Source organism: Eptatretus burgeri, chromosome 6, assembly GCF_056783735.1.
Source record: "Eptatretus burgeri isolate ZD-2024b chromosome 6, Ebu_testis_v1, whole genome shotgun sequence".
Classification (NCBI taxonomy): Eukaryota; Metazoa; Chordata; class Myxini; order Myxiniformes; family Myxinidae; genus Eptatretus; species Eptatretus burgeri.
Genome location: NC_140966.1, coordinates 58500335 through 58523051, shown reverse-complemented (window position 1 = coordinate 58523051; position 22717 = coordinate 58500335). Strand labels below are relative to the sequence as shown.

General features: G+C 38.1%; 1 protein-coding gene across 16 annotated transcripts in view; it reads right to left on the bottom strand.

Moving 5' to 3' along the window:
• CCDC78 (coiled-coil domain containing 78) overlaps positions 1-22717 on the bottom strand; it is a 181178-nt gene that overhangs the window by 32527 nt on the left and 125934 nt on the right. For 10 of the 16 annotated variants that reach the window (XR_015059250.1, XM_085885184.1, XM_085885188.1 and 7 more), the window contains one exon: positions 5338-5439. Coding sequence is in view for 12 of the 16 variants with exons in the window: in XM_085885184.1 (XP_085741310.1) it covers positions 5338-5439 (102 nt within the window). In the remaining 4 variants the exon portion in view is untranslated. The other 6 variants (XR_015059249.1, XM_085885190.1, XR_015059248.1 and 3 more) reach the window with 4 other exon arrangements.

Sequence of the window (22717 nt, the reverse complement as noted above, 5' to 3'; positions counted from 1 at the left end):
TAAGATTAAGAATGAAGCAATACTTTTCCTTTAAGTTGCAATGCTCAACATAATGCTTAAGGCTGTCAAATGTACTGTTACAATGCAAAGCCCCTGGGGCAGTCCCTCCACAAGTGTCCTCAAGTACAGGTCAACAATCTTGTCTGATGTAAACAAATATTTTTACATCTAATTTCAGAATGTTTAATTTCTACCTTGAATGTGCAGTACATTATGTCGACGTTTGACAATCTACTGCAATCTATATAAAACATTAAAATGCATGTTAAAAAAAAAAACATGTCACATGTGCAGCAATAAAATCACATAAGTTTTTGTACTTAAAATGAAATTCTAAATTGTAAAAAATATTTTAAATCCAATCTGAATTTTGAATCTGCTAAATGTCAGAAGAGGTCACCTGAACAAAAATAGAGAAACACTCTTTTTGAGGATTGCACACTCCTTTCCCATGAGCCACACCCATTCCCACTGTTTTGTGTTTCAGGCAGTGCTTGAGTGAGTTTGCTCTGTTTCTCGGGCCTACTGTGTTACTGTCTTTATATACCCTGGTGAGAGAGGATCTGTATTGTTCAATTCTTTGTCTTATTAGGAGGATAAACTTTGGAGGTGGTTCGGAGGATTTAGTCTGATAAGATGGTGCACTTGCCTTTGATCTGTCTGGTCTGGATACGATTTACAACCTGTCTATAAGTTGTCTGATTGGTGCTTTTCAGGTAGGGAGTTGCATCATAAACTGCCCTGTCCCTCGGATGGAGGTTAAGCTGGGGACCTGTCTGCTAGCATCAGTTTTTGCTGTAGACATTCATGATCCCACGGTATCTTTTGCGGAAGAGTAAGCGAGTTATTGCGAGCACCCTGAATAAATCCCACATCTCTGCCCTGCTTAAATATTGGACAGGCAATGGCAAATCACCCACCATAACCTTGAAACGAAACTGCTTCAGCAGCACTGACATTCTGTCAGCAGTGTATGGTTCATGATCAGTCAGTCAGGTGTCGACTGTTCAAGTTTTTATCATTCCTTATTGGAACTCGATTTTCCCCTTCCTCGAGCACCTGGTTATCTGAAACTGAGCAATGACACTGTTCCCTGATTATCCTGTCTCTTCATCATATTTGTGCTTAAAGGTGCAAATCAGATGCACCTATAAGCAATTCTTACAATTGGAAAGGGTTGTCTCGTGACTTTTGCCTTTTGTTTTATAGCATTATGCTAAAACACCTTTTGAGTGAAGTGTTATCACGAAAGTGTGACCAAAGCATTGGCAATTGCAAAGTACACTTATTTGAGCAAAGCTGTTTTATTTAAATATTTATTCTTATTATTATCATTTTTATTACCTCCGCCACTGAAGGTGGAAGGAGGTTGTTTTCACCTGTCTGTTTGTTTGTGAACAAAATATCTCAAAAAAGTGGTGGAGGGATTTGGACGGAATTTTGTCGAGCTTGAGTATGTGACGAGCATTAAATGATTAGATTTTTGGGAAGATCTAAATCCGTATGTGGATCTGAGAATTTTTTTTTCATTGATTCTTCACCATTGGAAGAGAGGGCTGCCAAAAACGAGACACAGTAAGATATCTCAAAAAGTTGTGGACGGATTCGGACAAAACTTTGTGGGCCGATTGGATATGTAACAAGGAAGAATTGTTTCGATTTTGGTGAGGATCCGGATGCGGATCCGGATCCGAGAATTGTCAAAAAGTGATTTTTCACCGTTGAGTGATCGGGCTAAAAGGATATACAGGATGATATTTTAAAAAGTTTTGGACGGATTCAGACAAAACTTGGTAAGCAGGTTGGGTATGTAACAAGGAAGAATCGATTCGATTTTGGTGAAGATCCGAATCTGGATCCGGATCCGAGATTTTTAAAAGTGATTCTTCACCATTGAATGATAGGGATAAAATGACATCTCGCATGATACGTGAAAAATTAGAGACGGATTCAGACGAAACTTAGTGGATGAGTTGGTTCCGTGACAAGAACAAGCTTGTTAAATTTTAGTTCAGGTCCAAATCCAGATACGGCCTGTTGGTGGGATACAAAACGTAAACTAATCAGCCTGGCAGAGGTATGTGCTCCACTGAGTGCCCTTCTAGTTTTTCCTGCATTGTGCTCACCACACATGGTTGTAATCTCATTTCTAATAAACGATCTTGCCTCGGTTGAATGGGCTCCGATTCATTTTCAAACGACTATTGTGCTTGTTTGTAAGTCGGACATGGGTTTGCTAAGCACACTGACACACACTTTGAGAAGGTGGCAAGTTGCCGTACCGTCTCCTTACAGAGTTGTAGTTGGCCGTTTGAAGTTCTCAAGGCACTTTTTGAGAAAGTGTTGGCCTGAGGAATATTAGCTTGAATAGATAAATAGTTTGTAATCAATGGTCGGCCATGACGTTATTCTTAATTAAGGATGTTTAAAAGCAAAGAAAAGTGAGAATATATAATTCAATGAGAATGCATGAGATGAGAAAAGGTTACATGAGAGAGAAAAGAGATAAGTAGAAGAGAGTCTATTGAACTGATTCAATTTCTGGTTCATCATTTGCTTCCAACTCGAGATTTGGTCTGGAAAATGATTTTCAAAGATTGCATGACCTTTGACCTGTTGAACCAGAAATTGACTCGGTTCATCTTTGTGTTGCAGTCCGTAATTGTGCCAAGTTTGGTTGAAATTCCTTCAGTGGTTCACAAGTTATTGCGGAAACCAAACGATTTTCATTTGAAAGCTGCCTGCCCTTTGACCTTTGTTTTTTGTTTTAACCAAAAATGTAATCAGTTGATCTTTGTATGACAATCTATAGTATTGGCAAGTTCGGTTGAAATCCCTTTTGTGGTTCACAACAAGTTGTCCTGCAAAGTTTGGCTTTGAGAGCACAAATAAGGCCAATGGGCGGACAACCCGAAAACAATAACTCCAGCCTTTGGCTGCGGAGCCATAAAAACGAACACGTCTTTGAGGTTTTTTTTTGACCATTTTGTGAACTGCTTCAAAACAAGGACCCCATCCACTCATTCCCTCCACCAAGCCGAAGGTGGACGAATGTTATTTTTTCAGCCCTGTCAGTTTGTTACATGTGAAAATCGAAGATTTTTCAAGTACTGTATATTGGTTGGTCGTGTGCGTTATTTCTGTTTGTCTGTTTATCTGTCTGCTTGTTTCTACATCAATCGCATCTTCACGTCACAATTTCAAACCGATCTTCACGAAACTTCACCACCTGGTAGAGGTCATCATAAGCAAGAAGCCTATTGTTTTTGAGGTCAAATGGTCAACATAGGCCAAAGGTCAACTTTGCCAAATTGATAAAATCCTCAATTTTTATCCGATTGACTTGCAATTTGAACAGGATTTGCATATCAGTTCACTGAATTCAACCACTAATTATTTTTGATGTCATCATCGGCCAAATTTATAAAATTGTCAATTTTCGTCTGATTGACTTGAAATTTGAAGAGGAGTTGCATATTTGGTCATTGAATTCAACCACCAATTATTTTTGAGGTCAACATATGCCAAAAGGTCAACATCGACCAAAGGTCAACAACTTAGGTGAGATTTCTAAAATCCTCCATTGTCATCTGATTGATTTGAAGAGGATTTACAATGCCTTCAGAAAGTATTCACACCCTTTGACTTTTTCATATTTTGTTGTTGCAGTATGAATTGAAAATGGATTCAATTAAAAAAAATTGTCGCTGATCTCCACAAAATATCCCACAATGAAAAAGTGAAAAGATGTTTTTAGAATTTTTTTACAAGTTAATTCAAAATGAACAGCTGAAATGTCTTGTGTCAATAAGTATTCAACCTTGAGTTAATACCTTGTGGAAGTGCCTTTGGCTGTGATTCGAGCTTCGAGTCTTCTTGGGTATGTCTGTATCAGCTTTGCACATCTGGATTTGGGGATTGTCTCTCATTCTTCCTTGAAAATTTGTTCAACCTCTATCAAGTTGGATGGGGATCGTTGGTGAACAACAATCTTCATGTCTTTCCACAGATTCTCAATGGGATTCAAGGCTGGGCACAAATTTTCACCATAGGAGCGATTACTCATGTAGAATGTTTAATGACTACAACCACCACCACCACAGAGCAACATACCATAAACTCACTGCTATGCTGCTGCCATCACCTCAATCACAATCACCACTGACACCCACCAACACCTTTTGGAGTAACAGAGAACCATGGGTGCAGCATACCATTACAGATACTTGGATCTGGACCCTTTTGGCAGCATCAAATGGTCCTCTAGCAGCCAGAATGATTTAGTTTATTACCTCTGCCACCGAAGGTGAAGGAGGTTATGTTTTCACCCCTTTCTGTTTGTTTGTTTATTTGTCTGTGTGCAGGATGTCTCAAAAAGTTGTGGACAGATCTGGATGAAATTTGGTGGGCAGGTTGGGAATGTGACAAGGACGAACTCATTAGATTTTGGTGAAGATCCGGATCCGACTTCTATAATTTTTAAAGTGATTCTGCACCATTGAAAGATGGGGCTAAAAATGATATATAGCACGATATCTCAAAAACGTGGCAGATAGATTCGGCCCAAACTTGGTGGACATGTTGAGTGTGTGGACAAGGAAGAGGTGCTTTCATTTTGGTGAAGATCCAAATCCGGATCTGGATCTGATGATTTTAAAAAGTGATTCTTCACCATTCAGAGATAATGCTAAACTGATACACGTAGCATGATATCTCAAAAAGTTGTGGATGGATTTGGATGAAATTTGGTGGACCGGTTGGGTGTGTGACAGACAAATTAGTCTGATTTTGTTGAAGATCTGAATTCTGATCTGGAGACGGGAATTATTTAATTTTTAAAGTGATTCTTTACCATTGATAGATAAGACGAAAACGATATAGTACTGTATCGCATGATATTTCAAAAATATATTGGGCCCGATATGTTCTCGTGGATCAGGCATTACGTGGTGGAGGTATGCGCTCCACCGAGTGCCCTTCTAGTTCTATCTGAATCACATTATTCACAACAAATATCCTCCCTTCGACTTGTATATTTTGTTCCCTTTCCCTCCATGATGCAATCTCACACCAATCCTCATCTGTCCATCCTTCTGCCTGGAAGATCAGCACATGTGACGTGTGTAAGCAAGGTGATGTAATACAATTTCGCTCACTGGACAACTAAAAATTTGTCCTTTTTATCTCCCTGACCACCTGATGTTTCCATGACCATTGCAGATTCAGTATTTCTTATGTCTTGTTTTTATCTACGGACAAGGGATACAATGCAAAAGATGTGTAAAATGCAAGTGAGTGAAGAAAAACTATAATCTGCTGCAAAAACAAATTACATACTGCAAGAGCTGAGTGTCAACATATTTTTGGCATCTCTGCAAGCATCTCCTCTGCTATCACTGCTCGACTCAGTGGCCTTGCACGCTCCTTCTCCAAGTCTTCCTGATCGGAGAAAAAAAGAGAAGTCAAAAGTCATCATTGCACATTGATTTATGTTAGTCCTTCTAATGAACAGTCATTGACATATAATGTCGCAGAAATATTCTGGAAACAGAATACCTTAGAACTATCTGTATCTACATAATACATACATGGGAGGGTGGGGGGTGAGGGAAGGAATGAGAAAATTTGAAAGTTTAGGTATAAAGCCAATCAACTACCTCGACAGTTTCTGCAGCAGGTATAATATTGTTTCGATTTTGGAAAACTTACCCCAGGGGAAGAGCATAAATGAATACATAGGTGATCCGCGGATCAGTTATTTCATTAGTCAATGCATAGATAGTCCTTGGCCCCTTGTCAAAGGGCTGCTTGGGGGGTATGCGTTGGCTAGGCTGTATTTTTCCAGTGTAATATCTCCTCTCTCCCCTTCAGTTACTTTCAATCATCCCTCCATTACCCCATTGGCCCGTTTCAACGGTCCACCAATAATCCCCCTCTATCAAACATCCTTTCAACAATCCCTCCTTCACCCCATCGGTCTTACTTTCAATCCTGCAGCCGTTCGGTCATTCCTCTCGTGTTCCCTCCATCCGTGTATTGCTTGGTGGCCCATTGGGTGCTCTCGCATGCATGTTCGTGTTACGGCTCACATGAGTAGGGTGAATATACTGATTCTGGCTCACTTTCCCCCATGTTAATGAATGGGGGATTCTCAGCGATTTATATTTTTTCCCTAAAAATTAAACCCCCTTTTTATCCCAAGGTATATTTATTTGTCTCCCCTTTTAACCTTGGGGCACTCTTTTCAAATAACCAATGCAATAAGATAAAGATTTGTTCAAGTAGTAAAGTAGTAATGTGATTTGTTAAAGGTGATTCTAAAGAAATATCTGAAACATGTAAGCCGAGGGGCACTCTTTTTCAAATAACCAATGCACATTGTTTGGCTCACTCATTGAACCTATAAAGATTTATTCATTCTCAAATTCCTTCAATAGTTCAATTTTCTTTGCACAATAATTCCCATCTAAAATATTTAAAAATAAAACATTTGAATCTTTCTATTTTTCAAGATACCCCTTTTGTGTCATTATGAAATGATAAACCTCTCTTAATGCTCTCGTCTGACTACCTCCTGAGCCTCAGATTATTTTTTGCATAAGCCCCGCCCACTTTTCATGAGGTATTTTTCATAAGCCACGCCCACTTTTACTAAGCCCCGCCTACTCTTATATCATTTCCAGTTTATCTCTGACTCACAAATAAATCACTAGAAATTCTAGAATGTTATGGTTTTGAAAAATTTCCCAATGAAGGCTTGTCTGGGCTTGCCCAGCCAATTTTTAAACAATTCTCCATTTTGAAAAAAAATTCTCCATTCTACCATCTGACTCACAAGGCTTGCCTGGGCTTGCCCAGGGAATTTTCAAAGAATCCTCCATTTAAAAAAAAATATCTCCATTCTAACACAACATTACAACATCTGACTGACAAAATAACATCTGACTCACAAGGCTTGCCTGGGCTTGCCTGGGGTTACCCAGGGAACCCAGTCTTTGTGTATATAAGCTTCAAGCCCAGACTCCATTTTAAACATATTTTTTTACTTTCATTGAGAATGGAGTGCTGTGCTGACTTTGGGGTTCCTTGGAGTTCTACTACGTGTATGGAACTAAACCTTCAAGTTGATGAACTGGATTCAAACATCTTATCTATTGAGGTAAGATTTTATTATCTCTATTTTCAGAGTATGATTTAAGCATAGACTCATTTAATAATTAAATCACTGAATTAATACATTATTATTTTCTCTCACAGGAAATTGTATCTGAAAATACCGATTTTGCCACAACTTGGGACGAAATTGTTGGTTTGGTTGAAGACCTTGTGAGCGACCAAGACCCACAGAATGAGCTTGAGTGGGATGATTTTGGCGTTCTTTGGAGTTCTACTACTTGTATGGAACTAAACCTTCAAGTTGATCAACTGGATTCAAACCTCTTATCTGTTGAGGTAAGATTTTATTTTTCTATTTACAATTTGATTTCAGCATTGACTCGTTTAATAATTAAATCACTTAATTAATACATTATTATTTTTCTCTCACAGGAAATTGTATCTGAAAATACCGATTTTGCCACAACTTGGGGAGAAATTGTTGGCTTGGTTGAAGACCTTGTGAGCGACCAATACCCACAGAACGAGCTCGACCTTGATGGCCCAACCAAAGAGTTATACCCTGGAGACCAGCAAAATCCTGAAAGTTTTACAGCAATAGTACTCATTGCGAGTTATCAAGACAATACCCACTGAACAAGTTATACCTTGATGAGCCAGAATACAAGTTTTACCTTAAAGACTCACAAATTTTGAAAAAAATCAGTAAATGAGTTCTGCCTTGATGGTTTAAATAACTGCCTTGGAGACTCGGGGAAAAGGGTTCTGCCAAGATGGTTCTAAATATGGAACCTACCTTGGAGACTCACAAATTTCAGACATTTTGAAAAATGGAGATTTCCTTGATGATCCACAGTTGTACTATGTGAGATCTATCACTGAAACCCATAAAAATTGGAAAAATGGAGTTTTCATTGATTATCCACAGTAATACTAAGTGAGATATATCACTGAAACCCATAAAAATTGGAAAAATGGGAGTTTTTCCTTGATCCACAGTTATATTATGTGAGATCTATCACTGAAACCCAAGCCTGGTGTTGGCGCAGTGGTAAGGGCAGTGGCTTGGGACCCGAGGTCCTGAGTTCAAGCCCCGTTGGGACACTGAATTAATATATGTATGTATATATATATATGTATATATATATATATATATATGTGTATATGTGTATATGTATATATATATATATGTATGTGTGTATGTATGTATGTATGTATGTATGTATGTATATGTATGTATGTATATGTATGTATATATATATGTATATATATATATATATATATATATATATATATATATATATATATATATAAACCAAGTCGAAAACACCAGGGGGTTGACTCAGCCTGCCATCCTTCCGAGGTCGGCGAAATGAGCACCAGTTGTACTGGGCCCGGTGTATGCCCCGGTTAGAATAGGTGTACCATATCCCTGTGTGTCGTAAGAGGCGACCAGGGTTGCGTCAGGAAGGGCATCCGGCGTAAAAACCTATGCCAAATCATTATGCGGACAACAAAACGAATTTCCATACCGGATCGGTCGAGGCCCGGGTTACCAACGACCGCCACCGGTACCGGTGGTCAGCAGGGTACCAGTGGAAATTGTGCTACTGCTGGGCGAAGGAGGAGAAGGAGACGGGGAAGGCGAGTCCGGAGGCAGTGGGAGAGGGGGAAGGGTAGAAGTGTGGAGGTGAGAGTTGGGACGATGACTGGCAAAGGGCGAGAGTTGGCTGATATGATGAAGAGAAGAAAGGTGGACATACTGTGTGTACAAGAGACCAAGTGGATGGGGAGTAAGGCGAGGAGCATTGGAGGTGGTTTCAAACTGTTCTACCATGGTGTGGATGGGAGGAGAAATGGTGTCGGGATAATCCTGAAGGAAGATCATGTCAAGAGGGTATTGGAGGTGAGGAGGGTGTCTGACCGAGTGATGAGTGTGAAGTTGGAAATTGAAGGGGTGATGATGAATGTCATCAGTGCATATGCCCCACATATGGGGTGTGAGATGGAATATAAAGAAGATTTCTGGAGTGAGTTAGATGAAGTGGTGGAGAGTGTATCCAAGGATGAAAGAGTGGTGATTGGAGCAGATTTCAATGGACATGTTGGGGAAGGGAATAAAGAGGATGAGGAGGTGATGGGGAGGTACGGTCTCAACAAGAGAAATGTGGAAGGGCAAATGGTGGTAGAGTTTGCAAAAAGAATGGAAATGGCAGTGGTAAACACGTATTTCAAGAATAAGGAGGAACACAGGGTGACATACAAGAGTGGAGGAAAGTGCACACAGGTGGATTACATCTTAAGTAGGAGATGCAACCTGAAAGATTAGTGACTGTAAGGTTGTGGCAGGGGAGAGTGTAGCTCGACAGCATCGATTGGTGGTCTGTAGGATGACTTTAGAGGTGAGGTTGAGGAAGAGAGTGAGGGCTGAACCAAGGACCAGATGGTGGAAGCTGAAGGAGGAAGACTGTTGCGTGAAATTTAGGGAGGAGGTGAGACAGGCGTTGGATGGTGGTAAAGATGGGTGGGATGATTGGGCAACGACAGCAGAAGTTGTGAGGGAGATAGCTAGGAAGGTACTTGGTGTGACATCTGGACAGAGAAAGGAAGATAAGGAGACTTGGTGGTGGAATGAGGAAGTACAGGAAAGTATAAGGAAGAAGGGGTTGGCGAAAAAGAAGTGGGATAGTCAGAGAGATGAAGAAAGTCGGCAGGAGTACAAGGAGTGGCGTCGAAAAGCAAAAAGAGAGGTGGCTAAGGCCAAGGAAAAGGCATATGACGAGCTGTATGAGAAGTTGGATACAAAAGAAGGAGAAAAGGATTTATACCGATTGGCAAGACAGAGGGACCGAGCTGGGAAGGATGTGCTGCAGGTTAGGGTGATAAAGGACGCAAATGGGAATGTGCTGACGAGCGAGGAGAGTGTGTTGAGAAGGTGGATGGAGTACTTTGAGGAGCTGATGAATGAAGAAAATGAGAGAGAGAGAAGGTTGGAAGAGGTGGAGATAGTGAATCTGGAAGTGGGGTGGATCAGTATGGATGAAGTGAGGACTGCTATGAAGAAGATGAAAAGTGGAAAGGCGGTTGGCCCAGATGGTATACCAGTGGAGGCATGGAAGTGCTTAGGAGAGATGGCAGTGGGGTTGTTAACCAGATTGTTTAATAAAGTCTTGGAAAGTGAGAGGATGCCGGAGGAGTGGAGATTAAGTGTGCTGGTTCCGATTTTCAAGAATAAGGGTGATGTGCAGAGCTGTGGAAATTACAGAGGGATAAAGTTGTTAAGCCACACCATGAAGTTGTGGGAAAGAGTAGTGGAAGCTCGGTTGAGAGGAGAGGTGATGATCTGTGAGCAGCAATATGGGTTTATGCCAGGAAAGAGCACCACTGATGCGATGTTTGCTTTGAGAATGTTGATGGAGAAGTATAGGGAAGGCCAGAAAGAGTTACATTGTGTGTTTGTGGATTTAGAGAAAGCTTATGATAGGGTGCCAAGAGAGGAGTTGTGGTATTGTGTGAGGAAGTCGGGAGTGTTGGAGAAGTATGTGAGGATCGTGCAGGATATGTATGAGGACAGTGTGACAGCGGTGAGGTGTGCGGTAGGAATGACGGACCGGTTTAAGGTTAAAGTGGGATTGCACCAAGGATCGACTCTGAGCCCTTTCCTGTTTGCAATGGTGATGGACAGGTTGACGGACGAGATCAGACTGGAGTCTCCATGGACCATGATGTTCGCGGATGACATCATGATCTGTAGGGAGAGTAGGGAGCAGGTTGAATCGAGCCTTGAGAGGTGGAGGTACGCACTGGAGAGAAGGGGAATGTTAGTCAGTAGGAGTAAGACGGAGTACTTGTGCGTAAATGAGAGGGAGGGTGGTGGTATGGTGCAGCTGCAAGGAGTTGAGGTGGGGAAGGTGGATTGGTTTAAATACTTGGGATCAACTGTCCAAAGTAACGGAGAGTGTGGGAGAGAAGTGAAAAAGAGAGTGCAGGCAGGATGGAGTGGGTGGAGAAGAGTTGCAGGAGTGATTTGTGACAGAAGGGTAGCTGCAAGAGTGAAGGGGAAAGTATACAAGACGGTAGTGAGACCAGCTATGTTGTATGGTTTGGAGGCGGTGGCGCTAACAAAAAGACAGGAAGCAGAGCTGGAGGTGGCAGAGTTAAAGATGCTGCGATTCTCGTTGGGAGTGACGAGGATGGATAGGATAAGAAATGAGTGTATTAGAGGGACAGCGCAGGTAGGACGGTTTGGAAACAAAGTGAGAGAGGCGAGATTGAGATGGTTTGGACATGTGCACAGGAGGGAAACGGAGTATATCGGGAGAAGGATGTTGAAGATGGAGCCGCCAGGCAGGAGGAGAAGAGGAAGGCCAAAGAAGAGGTTCATGGATGCGGTGAGGGCGGACATGCGGGTGGTTGGAGTGTCAATGGAAGATGTGGAGGATAGAGCGAAATGGAGACAGTTGGTCCGCTGTGGCGACCCCTAACGGGAGCAAGCCGAAAGAGGAAGAAGAAGAAGATCTATCACTGAAACCCATAAAAATTAGAAAAATGGAGTTTTCCTTGATGATCCACAGTTATATTATGTGAGATCTATCACTGAAACCCATAAAAATTAGAAAAATGGAGTTTTCCTTGATGATCCAGTTGTACTATGTGAGATCTATCACCAAAACCCACAATATTTCTGGAAATTCTGGTTCTACCTTGGAGTCTTGCATAGATGGTTATATTTTTGGAGACTTGAAATGTGGGTTCTGGCTTGATAACTCACAATGTGATACATATCTTGGCAACTCAACAGGAATGTGGTTATACCTTGGAGACTGGAAAGTTGGGTTTATTTTTGAGACTTGAAATGTGGTTTCTACCACTCTTTGGGATCTAAACCTATCGATGTAGTTCTTTGTTGGATGGTGCTTAATGAGAACAATATCAAGAAAGTTCTGGGAAGAAAGTGCAGGAAGGTTCTTTCTCTACCTTTCTACTTTATCAAACCTGAAAGCTTTAAAAGACAGAATTGAAAGAAGAGAAAAAAAAACATAAAAATATATATTGTTGAAATACGTATTGAAAAAAAAAGACAGTGTTGGGCGAGGGTTGGGGTTGAGATTTTGAATGTGAGGGTTGGGTGGGGGGTTGAGATTTTGAATATTATGGTTCGGGCGGGGGTTGAGATTTTGAATGTGAGGGTTGGGGTGGGGGGAGGGCACACACACACACACACACACACACACACACACACACACACACACACACACACACACACACACACACACACACACACACACACACACACACACACACACACACACACACACACACGTTAAGCCTTGACTATTCAGTTGAGAATTCTGTGTTTTGGGTTCACAGATCTAAGAACGTCCCCATTGACACATTATATACGGCAGATGCCACCTGCTATACACCTTGGACTTGGCCCTCGAGTGTCCACAATGGTGTAGAGTATGGGGAGTGAAGCGCCAACCCATTTCTCCCATGGGTATTATCTGCTTAGTTTTGTCTTTTGTAATTCCTGTGAATAAAATGAACCTAAAATCTCTTCCCCTTCAAAATCATATATCTTATAAGTCCAAGGAACCGTACCTATTACATCAACAATTTAAAAAAGTTCGTTCGTCCATCGCTTTGTATAAGCTTTTTCAAAATGAGATTTCCACCTATATATTCTTACGATATCACCAACTTTGAACTTAGGTTTTCTGACATTAATCTCTTTTTCATATTTTAATTTTGTTAATGTTTCTGATGGTTTCATATTCGTTGCCATGTGAATCGTGTCATTATACTTATCCACAATATCCTGAATGAAAGATGACCATTGTTGTGAACCGAGTTGTGTGAATTTTTTATGTAGTCTCTCTTTTAAGGTATGATTAAAACGTTCAATAACAATGGCTTTTCCTTCATTAAAGGTACTGTATAATGTAATACTGTTATTTTTTAGATAATTCATAAATGTCTTGTTATAAAACTCTCCACCCTCATCAGTCCACAATTTTTTAGGTTTTCTCTTACTTTTATTAAATATCTGTTGAAAGGCTATCATAAGAGTATTACCTGTTTTGTTTTTTTAAAGGGACAACCCATGCATATCTACTCCTCAAATCAATAACGGTTAAAGCATACTTGTACCCCTTATCGTTATTGAGTTCAACCAAATCAGCAGACCAGATATAATCAAATTCCTTGGAATAAACCTTCCTTCTACGAAACTTTGTGAATATTGGTTTATGTAATTCATCAGCGAATTGCTCTTCAGTCTTAATGACATCATTAGAGCCTATAAGTTTTTGAATTTCCAAGTCCAAGTTCCAATTTAGCACTGATCATCTTCTTCACAATGAACCTATCAATTTTTTCTCTCAAGGTTGGATTTTGTATCAGAGACAAATTATACAACATTTCTCTGTCGGCTTCATGCTTTTCTTCCAAAGTTGTGGTATTCCCATAATCAATATCGTGTCTCATGCACACTTCATCAACCCTATTAATGGGCTTACTCCATGATTTAGGATTGTCTGCCTCATCTAATATTTCGTCCAAGTTTGTGCCTGGACCACAGAAAGAATACCCTGGAAGAGGTAATTCCCTGTTATTCCAGTAGTTGTAAATTTACCTCCTGATAAAAACTTTTGTATATCTCCTCCACGTTTGTGTTTAGAGATAAATTGACACTTTTTTGAATCGCACACCGAACATGTACCTTTTTGTACAACCCTATTATTTTTACTTTTAAAATATGAAATATTTTTAGTATTAGTTTTCTTTTTACATTTGAGACAATAACTCATTTATTTATGAGAAAAATTCCGACAGAGTGCAAAAACATTTTTAGTTTCCAACATGCACGTTTGAATCTCAAGGCCCAGTCACACCTTGACGTTTTAGCCAACGTATGCCGATTTTTGAAAATTTTTTCTAAAACGCTGGCACATGTTGAATACGTTATGGGTAAGTTTTGATAACATTGAGAGCACGCTGAAAAACACTGCCATACGTCGTTGTACGCTGGCTTTAAACGTACTTTTCGGTTGTCCTCAAATTTTTGCATGCTTGAAATTTCACGACGTATGCCGGCGTATGACTCGCACGTTCCGCTACGCTGGCCACAAGTTGTATGCACGGTCTGCGATCGTTGACAGACGTCAACACATGCTACTTGTAAGTTAATCAAAAGTTGAGACACGCCGAGGTAATGTTTAGCGTACCCGAAACTTATTTCTAACCTATGATTAACGTGTTGTTGGCACGTTACGCGATCGTTGCCACACGTTGACAGACATTACTTTTAAGTTACTCATAGGCTGAAAGACGTCGGTATAATGGATCGTCCTTGCGTCAGCGTCCACGGCCACAGCCAGGACACTTATTTGCAGCATTCTTCAAACTTTTCTTCGGCATGACGAGGATGTTCACACTTCGATGTCTAGCTTGGCTAGGATTCCAATTGTCCATCGGCAGCGTCTATTTAAAATAGTCGAGTTTGAGCGTTATAACACGTTCAGAAGAAACGCTTCAAATTTCCAAACCCCAGCGTCAAAAAACAAAGGCGAGTGACAGCAATTTAAATCGTTCATTGTAAACAATGCAAATAGCTGAGTGGTACCGTTTAAAAGTCGTTGAGTGTAAAAAAAAAAAATCCAATTGTTGAGCGCAAGCATCTACTTTCAATAGTGGAGATGCAGCCATTTAAATCGTTGAGTGGCAGCCTATGAATAGCAAACCCCATGTCACCGGCAAAGATAAACTGCCGCACGATATGGATAAGTTAGGCTATCGTTGGGCATAGTTTGTGAACGCCGGCTACACGATAATTATTCGTTGGGATACCGTATCTATAAGTTATCGAAGTGCTCTATGCACATTATTAGTTCATTGTGCATTTGTCCAACCCGTTATGAATAGACCTAAATCGTAAAAACAAGTCAAAGCTCATTGTTGAAAAAGCCCCATAAAAAATTAGCCGCGAAGAACTTCGAACAATGGTGCAAAGATGTCTCCTACCTGTGGACACGCGGACGCAAGGAGGATCCATCATAATCCACACCCTCCCCCTCACACTCACCTACTACTGCCAACATGAACAAACTACTACTAATACTAATACTAATACTGTTACTGCTGACATGGACATCGACTCAAAAAGGAACTCGAAAACACTGTTGGGTTCCCCTTTTATGAACACCATTTTTGTATACCAATTCCCAAAATCGCTGGGAACACGTCTTTATATGGCAGTTGTAAGTTAGAAACACGTTCATTTATTTTTTTTGTCGACCGGAAGACGTCATTGGAATACGTCTACATACGTCAATGTGTGTTGGGACTACGTAAAGAATTGGTTCAAAGCATGTCAAACATAAGTTAGAAATAAGTTTCGCGTAAAAAAAGACATTACCGCGACGTGTTTCGACTTATAAGTAGCCTTTGTGGACGTGTGTAAGCGTCCGCATATCATGTGTACAACTTATCCCCATCGCATGCGAAACGTGTGTCATATGCCAAGTACGTGGTAAAATTTTGAACATGTTTAAAATTTCTTGACGTACTCTACTTACTACGACGTATGATAGCGTACTTTAGCGTTCTACTCACGTATACCAAACTTACTCGTACCGTATTTGACGTGCCCCAACGTTTTAGACACATTTTTCTTAGGTCGGCATATGCTGGCAAGATCGCCAAGGTGTGACTGCAATGTTGACACTTCCATTTCTATGGCAGTTATGATTTGAATCGTTGTGCGTCAGCCTTTTAATAGGCTACGTCACGACATTGTCGGCGATGCGTGCAACGCGCTATGCCTAAGTTAGACTATCGTTGGGCATAGGTTGTGAAGGCCGACAACAGGTTCAGCATTCGTTGGTATAAGTTATCTATAAGACAACGAAACGTTCTGTGTCCATTACTAATGCGTTATACATAAGACCAAGTCACTATGAATACGTCCGAATCTTTAAAAAAAAACATCAAAAGTTCAACGTAAGCCAGCGTTTTACATAAATTTTAATACGTTGCCATCGCTGGCTAAAACGGCAAGGTGTGACTGGGCCTTTAATTTTAAAAAAAATAAAGAATCCTTAGAAATGCCTTCACTCTCTCCTCCATTTATTTAAGAAAAAAATAAAAACTTTAAATTAACGTCAATATCTTTCCCTTGAAAACGATGTCAATAGACTTGTCGAAAATATTGCAAATAGACTTGTCAATTCTTTGTTTTCCTCCTCGGTGAGTTGAGATTTATTTATTTTCTGTAATACCTCCAATCTTTTTTTAATCTCACCGGTTTCCATATTTTGATATTTATTCATTCTCGCTCTTTCCTCCCTCTCCTCCCTTTCCTCCTCTCTCTTCTCTTTCCTCCTTCTCTCTCTTCTCCCTCTCCTTTCTCTTTCTTCTCCCTCTCCTCCTCTTTCTTCTCCCTCTCCTCCTTCTCTCTCTTCTCCTTCACTCTCTTCTTCAACGCCTTCCTCATCCCTTGCTATCATTGAATCGCTTACACCCCATAGAATATTATACATATATTCATCGGGATTTCTTGTTATTCCTGTATCCAAAATAGTTTTTTGTACAAAAAGAAAGAAATATAATTTATTTTGTATTTCTAAAAGAGCCTTGCGTTTTCTTAAATTTATAATTTTTTCATCATTTAACATTTTAATTAAATCCAAAGTTGTTGGTTTATCAACATCAGCATAATGCCAATCTTTTCTTGAAAATACCTCATTCTTATGTTGTAGAACATATTTATTAAAATACCGAATACCCTTTTCTTGAAAGTATGGTTGGACACACAAATGATGATTTTCTTGAAGCCTTCTTGCCGTCATTTATGTATTAGAAATATATGACAGAATTATATTATGACATGAAACACCTCCCCATCTTCCCAAAATTAAATCATTTTGTATTTCCTTACTTATTATATATAATCCTGTTTTTTTCTGTTTTCATGATATAAACTAGGGCAAAACCATTATTATATTTACCCTAATTAAATTATTTTACTTGTTGTTTACTAATCGTGGCTCCACAAAACTCATTCTCTATACCAAGTGGATAATATTCTTCCTTACGAGACTGATTTAATTGTTCCAGGTCTTCGAGGTCAATTTTAAATGACCAATTATACCCTAAATCATTCATATCATACCCCCATTGTTCTATTCTCATAAAACGATACACCCTTCTTTATGAAAAAAAAATATTTTACTTCGAACTGTGAATTCTGTATGACCTGGAGATAAAATCAACACTTCTGTATCTTTGGAATACACGGCCGTTTTATTTAAGAATATATATTGTGATAAATTACTTGATCTCACCAAGTCATTCACGTCAGTCGGGCTTGGATAATTTTTTAATTTATAAGCATTTTTCATATTAATATTTTTGGTTAGACTATATTTCTGTCGTTCAGTCTGTGCCTTTGTGTAATAATTTGATAAATCAATATCCAGTTCTTGGGATACACCAAAGATAGAACCATCTTTACCAACATAAGTAATGTATATTAGATTAAAAATAATGTCATAAAATAATTTCTTTTTGTTCAGTTGAAATAACACATAGACATAATTGACCACAACACTTGGAATTTAATTCTTGGACTTGAAATGTTTGATAAACACCATTCTGTACGAATTTTATGACTTCAACAGGTGGTAGAAGACCAAAACTATCAAAATAATATTTGTCTTGACTATTAAAAATACAAACCCAATGAGAACCATTCCCATTATTATCTTCTAAGTTCATAATAATATTCTTTGTATGTTTAGGCACGTTTGTTAATTCATCTCTCATACAAATTAACCATATTATGAATTTTAATTTCTTACAATATTTGACAAGTTGTAAATTTGATGTTGTATTCTTTCCAAATTCTGTAAACCACTCATCAATGCACATTTATTTATTAGAAAGAGATAATCCATTACCCCTTTAAGTTAATTTTACACCTGCTTGTGCGACAGAAGAAAGCATATCTCCAACTAACAATCTCGCTTTATCAGTCAGACCTTCAAGTTTTTCAGCAAAATCTACAATTACACCACTTCCACGAATTTGTTTCTCCAACTCTTTGTTATGTCTTTCCAATTCTTTTTGAGCCCAGAGTTGAGCCTTCCTTTCGTTGGCAGTTTTCACGGCTGTTGAAATACCACCCGTCAATGCTCCAACCGCACTTAAACCAGCAAATAAAGGAATTAGAAATGGAAAAAATCCTCCCACTCGTCTCTCTTATTGAATGTTTTTTCAACATTGGTTTTGTCATTTTAATTTTAAGTGAGCCAGTATCGTTCAAGATTTTAACCTGTTCTCTTGTGAGCAAAACATCAATTCTTACTGCTCCTTTTCTCTGAATTGTATTAACGTTAATCGTACAAGGCTTTTGATTTTGAACACAAGATGATAGTTTCTGAAGATTGATTTGATTTACATATACCCCAGTTGGTACTTTGCCACTCATTTATTGAACAAAAAATTATGTGAGACTAATCACAACACCATTATCTATATTAATCTGTAATTCTGTTTCTTCCCAAAGCAAACAATATGAATCAACTTCTTCACTCTCTCCTCTTTAAATGTATAGGGAAGTATCCACTCGATTTGACTTTATAGTTTCTTTTGAGCACTCAGATCAAATGCATAGATTTTATACAAACTTTTAAATGCTGTCGTATCCAAAATAGGTTCTTTATTTCCAGTACTTTCACACACCTTTTGGTAAGACTTGTATGCTTCAGCATAATAATTTTTTCCCAATTAATTTCCAATCTATCTCGTGGATAAAATGTTCCATCGAGAGAAACACGAAGTTGTTTCACCTTAGCATTATCACTCAATGCATTATTCTTATCAATCGCAGTATCACCATCTGGTTTTTAAAAAATGATCCAGAGATATCGTGGCTTTCCTTCCAGAACACCCAAATTCCATGTGTAAGTGGTTTGGTTTAGTTTAACCTGTTGACATCTTCTTTTGAGGTATGATACATTGAGTGGTTTCTTTGAGTTGTCTTCTATTCAACATCTCTTCTGTTTTAAGATTAGGAGTATATTCACTAAGATACCAACTCATTTCATCAATTACAAATTTATTCTGATCACCAAAAGCACTACCAACACCAAAAAGTAATCTATTTTCATTATCATTCCTTTGCAGTTGAAATCTAATTTTAAGACCGTACAGAACTTTATCATGATAACAAAATCCAAATATATCTTTAAGAGGAACTGCCACAGTAAAACTATTAACTGCCTTTGTATCATCATTATACGCTCCTTTCCTTTGAATATATCCAGGGTCTGTGGTTGTTCCCATTGACATATCAGGAATAAAACCTTCGACAGACCCCTTTCCCATTCTATCACTGAATGAAAATAGTGTAAATTTCATCATTTCAGATACAGCAGAGACATAATCAACCGCTTCAACTTCTTGTGTTCCAATGTACAAACGAACACTATCAAACATTTTCCAGAAGAAATCATTGACGAGTGTAGCGTTTGTGTTACTCCCAGCCTTAGTGAATGTAAATTTACACAACAAGAAACTTTAGGATAGATTCAAATAAGTTTGTTGATTATTTATTTCAAAACTTTTTGTACCATTTGCATTCCAGTCTGTTCCAGTTATTGCATTTACCTTGAAGTAATCTTCTTTTTTAGTGGAGTTTGAGATGATAATAGTATCATCAAAATCATAGATACTATCAATTGCTTCCATACTTATATTTATTTAGGAAAAAAGATGTTAAACCTTTTGAAACCCTGACCCAAGTTGAATTATTTTCTGTCGTTCTTGGGAAGACAACTGAGTTTTGCCTTTCTTAATTTCTTTAATTGCTTGTAATTTATGAGATTCCATTTGGGCATCTTTTATGCTCTTTACAGCACCTGCTACATTTCCCACAGCGGAAGCAGTTGAACCAATTAGGTCTTTATGTTTAAGAAGAGTTGAACCGATACCCATTAGAGTATCAATTATCCCATCTCCACTAAATTGATGTCCGACACCCCTTTGTCTCTTAGGTTTATAGTATCCTCTACCAAGATACATACCTTCACCCTTGTAGTATGGGGAAAAGGAACGTCCCATCCCCTGTAATTATTATATATTTTCCCAACTCTTGTTTCCTCACAATAACCATCGTATTTATTTATGGAAAACTTCACGTAGGTGAATTCTGATGGATACAAATTCTCCATTAAAAGAAATCATACGATTATCTTGGTCGGTTATCCTAAAATTTACTCTGTGTCTGGTTTTTCCTGACACAGGGAGATAAACCAAATTTTTGGGTTCGATATTGAATTTATAACCAATTGGGGTTGAGTATGCGCTGAATGAAAATATTGTATTTGTTTTTATTCCATCATTATAAGCACCATCAATCAAATCACAGTGAATTAATACCGAATTTATTCCTGAGGATATTTGAATGACATTATCACTGTAAAACGTCCCATTAGTTTCAATCTTTTTTGAGGAGAAACCCAATAACTCTCCAAATGAATTATCAATTGTGAAATCAACCTTGTAGTTATTTTTAAGTTTAATCGTTGATTTTGAAGTATGTTTTTGAACATCTATAACAATATTTTTTGGTTCATCACCCTGTTCTTTCATAAGACGAACAATTTCGGAAGATATTTGAGAAATCTCATATGCTCTGGGTGAGACTGTTATCGTTTTGTATCCACATCCCGGATTATAACCAAACTTGTCATTTTTCTCAGTTATATTAAATAAGGTATTATAAGTTTCCATGGACAATATAGATGCGTCATATTCTTTTGTTGGGTCAAGTTGTAGTGGGTATGGAAATGAAGATGTGTGGTCGCTTGTTGTGAAATTAAAACTCAGGATTGTGCTTCTCATCTTATTTAATATGAGATAAAATGTCTTTATATTGAGATATATTAATTATTTTCATGTTCATCAACTGATCTAAAATGGCTGATGCTTCATTAAAACAATTATTTCCAGCCTTCTTACTACCTAACAACAATAGCAGTGTATTAACTAATTGTGATGGCTCATTTGGAAGAAAACTAACACCTGAACCAAGGATACTTAAAGCCTGAATAACGTGTTTCTTCTTCTCATTCTTGCTACGTTTACCAGAAAGACGAACCCTATAATTAATAGAGTTCAGCAGATCAATAAAAACTCTATCATCATTATTTTTCATGTCCAATGGTTTATCAAAATACTTTGATTCACCCCTCACAGTTGAAGCTTTTCTTCCATCTTTTGTGAGAAGAAACATTAATCTGTGGGTTAATTTAACAGGGGGTGAGCAGAACTCAAGAACCTTAATTCATCATTAAATATCAATACCTTTTCTTGAACAAGATTAAATATTGCTGGTTGTTCTATTGGAATGAGTCCTGCTTTGGTTTTTGATTCCGCTGAATATTCATTGTTTTGAAGAGCATTCACAATATAATCAGGGGGTTGATTTTTCTCTTCCAATTGTTGAAACAATCCCTCATCATCATATTCTAATTCTCCTATATGCTCGAATTCTTCCTCCATCATTTGACTGAAATCTTTTATCATTTGAAGTTTTTTAGGAGTATTTTCTATTGTGGGAACTGTGGAAACATGTACAATTTTTTATTTGGAAGTTTTTAAAAGTGGTTTAAAAAATTTCTCTTGTTTTCTTTCAAATGCTTCTTCACCCGTTAGTTTCTGTCTGCGTTTCTTCTTTTTGTCTTCCTGTTGTTTTACAACTTTTTGAAACCAACTCTTGATGTTCCTTAAATCTTCTTGCTCTTTCTTTCGCATCCATTTATTTATTGGAAAATATCATTTAATATCTCATCTTGTTTCACAACAATATATTTATATTTTTCAGTTGTGTGCTTCATCTATTCCCCAAATTCCTTTTTACTGCATAATGTAGAACAATTATCTCTCCAAAATTTGTTTATATCTATTAAATTTAACTTGAATAAAATAAAAGTATTAACATTGTTTCTGATGGAACGACGAGGAAGTTGAAAGTACGATTGACTAAGATAAATACAATTAAAAGAAGAATGTCTCCCTCTTGTGTAATAGCTGTCCACTACCGTTTGGTTTCTCTCATTAACACAATCATCATAGATAACGAGGTTCTTTTTTGATTTATCCAAAATCTTGGGGAGACGGTATATCATCCGTATTATCACTAAGAATACAAGTTATCGGTTTTTTGATTTCTTTTTACATCTCTGTGTATCACAAAATAGTTGTATTATATCTTCAATGTTATCATTTAGGTTTTTTTGAAGTTTAAATAAACCGATTATATCTTCTTTTTGAAAAACAGCATTAAAACCTTGTGAGCGTAGTTGATACACTGGTTGAAAACTCGACTTTGTAAAAATTATTAAATTATCATAATCTAAAAAGTTGGGAGTCAGGAGCATCTTCAAAAGTAAGCAGGTTTTTCCGTATCCGCTTGAACCAACTATGAGACATCTTAATGTATTTGGGAGATTTTTATGGTTGTTGTATTTTATCTTATTTTCCCAAATGGGGTAAAAAATCATTCATTTATATATTTGGAAAACAGGTTATTTCA